At 36.8% G+C, this 4,381-nt stretch overlaps 1 protein-coding gene across 1 annotated transcript; it reads right to left on the bottom strand.

Annotated features, from left to right (window-relative positions):
* Positions 1-3,019: 3,019 nt before the first annotated feature.
* On the bottom strand, positions 3,020-3,964 carry LOC129778444 (pre-miRNA 5'-monophosphate methyltransferase). Its single transcript, XM_055785339.1, has one exon. It carries the CDS (start codon positions 3,893-3,895, stop codon positions 3,158-3,160), a length of 738 nt encoding a protein of 245 aa, XP_055641314.1. The 5' UTR covers positions 3,896-3,964; the 3' UTR covers positions 3,020-3,157.
* Positions 3,965-4,381: the final 417 nt, after the last annotated feature.

Below are 4,381 nucleotides of genomic sequence, written 5' to 3'. Positions count from 1 at the left end.
GTTCATCGTCTTCCAAGTCAAAATTACCAATTTTGAACAGTGTAAACCACGTCTGACACGTTCGCTCAGTTGGAGAATGGTGATCATAAATTTCCACCAAAATGCGATGCCTTTTCGCAGGTTTTTTCTTCGTATTGAAGTAATGAAGTAACACTCCCCGCAAAAACACTCTCGTTGGTACGAAATTCGACATATTCAAAGTGACAAAAAACTATGTTGTTCACGCTTCATCTTTTTGACATATACTGAATAAGACGCGCAATGACAGTAGCTTTCCAACGAAAGTCTGAAAATTTGATTCAATGATTTGGGTAATAAAAATGAATCAACCAACCAAATTACAAAAGAATTATTTAAAACAATCTTCGTGTTGATTAGCCTGGTAGTGTTCCTTTGTTCTTTGAATGAAGGTCACACCTATTTATGGTATATGATGATTATCAAACGGAAAAGTATATTACGAAAGTAATGTTTTGAAGCCCATAATCTATAGTTTTTTTTTTGACGTAGAACTACGTCTTTCATTAAGGGTGCCAAATCAGAAAACAGGTCACGTTTTTATGAAATAAAGTTAACGTTAATAACTATTTTTGCCGCGAACGGATTTCGGGGATTTACATACCAAACGAATCGGAAATTCCCTAAGATTTGTTTCATATGCTATACATTACTATCCCATGGTGTGTAAATGGTTAAAATTTATGAAAACTATAAGCGTGTCCATTTTCCCATACATTTGTTCTGTCCATTTGTATGCTTTCCCGAACAGAGCTGTCAATACCGAGCAACTTATCGACTAGCAACGAAGGGAAAATCGTAAGATTTAAAATCACCGTGAACAAAGGAAAAGAAGAAGAACGAAGGGGAATATTTGACTAGAGTATAAACAGTGAATCTCGCTGAGGCAAAATTCTTAGAGACGAATGAACTGCAAAAGTTTAAAGCCTCTTAAAAACAAAGAAAGAAGAAAAAGGCAAAATTCCATTCTTCGTGAGGACACCGACTGAACAACATCGTTGCGAGCGACGGCGAGTTGGACGGTGAGGGATCGAATGCCTTTCTTAAGGTAATGGGGGTGGAGGAGTAATACGAGCAAAAAGTAAAGTTTTCCAAGGGCCTTTTTGAAGGTTAGAAACGAATGAACAGAAGAAATTTAAAGTCTCACATGTCTTGATTTCGGATTGAGCTGTTGACGCGACCAAATTAGTGACTCACTGATGTCTCTAGCATTGCAATCATTGCATCAAACTGATGCCATTGCATCAAGGTTCTGAGCTACACAATTGTGTGGGGAATCATCAAGCTAGGCTTTTGTCAGCTAACAAAGAAAACAATGGAACTTGGTATATGATTTGTTTTCGCATGTTGGTAGCAAAACTCTCTCAGCTAAGCTGATCTAGACCGGCAATATTAACAAAAAGGGCTTCTGTTGAGAAGAACGCAAGACGGAGATGAGTGTGTGTGTATTCAATTGCTTCAAGCCATCGATATATGGATATTTGTAAGCGTACGTGCATCTTTACGTATTGCGCTGTTGCGGGTGAACATGTCGATCCGAACGTGGTGACAAAGAGGGGAGATAGCGGGAGGGAAATATTTGCGCTGGGGTATTAGTAATGAATCTCTGCTGAGCCTTTTTCCAAGCAGTTGACATTGTTTGTTTTCTGTCATCATAAAGGCTTCGTTGGTGCATTTGACATTGCATCAATGCATTGAACTGACGCTATGGTGAAGCAGATGTTAAGGTTGTGCACCAAAAAATTATTTAGGGAATACCAAGTTATTCAATAAGTTATAATAAGTTATTAATTTATTTAGGTTCAAGTGCCAGTTGCAAAACTCCCTTCAACTAGGATTGCATTTGCGCTAATCTTGATCATAATGAAGCAGTGCTACTCTTTTCTAGGTTGTTGAGATTAATAGAAAGAGTTTATTTCGTGTATTTAGTCACCAAGAGAGTAAATGTCGTTCTGGAATTTTGTATGTGATTTGGTTTCGCTTGCCAGTAGCAAACGTTTCTCCATTAAGGATGATAACTGCGCTTATCTCGAGCATGTATTGTTCTGCGAGGACAAGAATGAATCATCAAACAATAATCGTCAAATGATGCTACAACAAAAATAAATTTTAGGGCGACCAAATGGTTATTTCTAAAATTTCGTAGCATTATGAAATAATATTCGCAGTTATAAACAAGCGAATGAATTAAACTACAGCGTAGTTCTACATCAGCAAAGCGGTCGTGTCTTGGACACAACCTCCTATAATTTTTTTTTAATTCCGCTATATGACAATTATACTAACGTGAACATGAATATGCTAGAAAATAATCTAAAATTACTAGTAGCAGAACACTCTGTTAATATTAGTCATACGACCCGTACGTTAAGCGTAAGGCGTGTTTTGGTTTGTCCAGTCGAAAATATGATCATGGTTTGCCCACTTTTTTGAATGCTCTAATTCAGCGCTCATGTGTCAAATAAGGTATTCGAATGTTTCGAAACATATAAATAAAATTGTCTTTCACATGATTTATAGTAGTTTGATAGTAAATTTTTACGAAAGCCTAAATTATGAATGGATCAATATGATGACAGTAAACTCAAGCAATGATAAATGCAATGGTAATTTCTAAAACCGGACAAACCATGATCATTTTTTGGGCAAACCATGATCAGAGGTGGTCAAACCATGGTCATAATTCCTGTTTAAGGAAAATCGTTAAAAAACATAAAAATTTGAATAATTTTAACAACTTATGGTAGTATTAGCAACTAGAGACTTGAGGCTTTTCAACAAACCCAAACTCGTATTATGTGTTTTTCATGACAAAAAATCGATTTGCATTTACTAGTTGCATAAAAACACCCCAAATCGGACAAACCAAGATCATTTACCCTAATTCTTTCTTTCTTTGTTTGTTTCTAAGAGGCTTTAAACTTTGAAGTTAATTCGCCTCTAATTTACCCTAATAATTATTATGACATCTATAATACAGAAAAATACCTTGAACCAACTCTTGAAGCTTCAAAAACGATATATTTTCTCTTAGATCTGAAATATCCTTTCTGTTTTGTATGTTGTAATATTAATCATGTTACCATGTAAATTGTACAATAGTAATTAATTTAGTTTTTGAGTTACTGTTCGCAAGTGCCTATGTGGAATTTCTCGAAAATAAAATTAAACTTCGATTGAATTCGTTCCTATTGCCCTCTTCAAACACCAAATGAAACCCTCGACTTATTACATATTGCTTAATGTGTTCCTCCAATCTACCGTAATTTCCCTTCCATTCAAGCGATTCAAAGTGTGGATACTCTCCCTCACCCTCCCTCCTCATTCTTCGTACATGATCACGATACTTTTTCCAGCTTTGTAGTTCCAATACCAAAACATTCGCCCTAGAGCAAACATAATCCAGCACAGCTTGAAGTCCTTGGTCTCCGTGATTCAGATGAACATACATGAGCACCGAGAAGCAGAACACATAATCGAATTGGCGGATTCCAGCACGCTCCATATACATCGCAATCGAATCCTTCCCTTCTGAGTCTTCTATGGCTATGGCGCTGATATCGGCTTGGGCAAACTGTAAATTCTCATTGCCATACGAGCTGCGTGCCTGAGCCACCAGATCCATGTCAATATCCACCCCGATCATGTGAACAAGCTGGGATTCTCCATAAGTCGATTGAATGACAGCCAGCACCGAGTTCGATAGTTTGCCACTGTTGCAACCGATATCGAGCATGTGGATGGTGCGGTTATTTAGGCGAGCGAGCTGATTTGAGCATTGACGAAGACAGTTCTCTAAACATTGTGGTCGGCTGTCCCGTGAGCGAAACTCGTAATACTGATGGTAACTTCCGTGCTGAATTTTATCTTTTGGCATTTTCTAAAAGTAGAATGGAATGAAATTATTAAAATTATCGCACCCGGCGAGTGCGTAGAAACCGTAACGTAAACATGTCAAATTTAGTTTCAGAGCAGGGATGCCAAATATGAAGACATTTCAGAGTACGTTATTTATTTGTAGAATTACACATATCACAACTCTAATGTCATGTTATGGATGTTATGAATGAATTAATGTAAGATGATTTAATTTAATAATGATGATGAATTTCAATCCAAGAAAACAAAACATCAGAATTTTACACGCTGCACCATCTGGTTGAATATATTTAGCAATTATCGCATTAAACTTCTAAATATTACCTACCGAAATATGATTATGTTTCTGTTTTTTTCTCAATATTATTCAGAGGACAATTTATTGGCGATCTAACGTACAAATCTACACCTAGGCGGCGCTGCGGTGATGGTTTTAAATTTTGCCATTTGAGCTTATGGAAGCTTTGTAGTTCTTTCCATCAAT

Source organism: Toxorhynchites rutilus, chromosome 3 (assembly GCF_029784135.1).
Source record: "Toxorhynchites rutilus septentrionalis strain SRP chromosome 3, ASM2978413v1, whole genome shotgun sequence".
In the NCBI taxonomy this organism is placed as follows: Eukaryota; Metazoa; Arthropoda; class Insecta; order Diptera; family Culicidae; genus Toxorhynchites; species Toxorhynchites rutilus.
The sequence above is the reverse complement of the archived record's forward strand: the minus strand, read 5'-3'. Positions and strand labels throughout refer to the sequence as shown.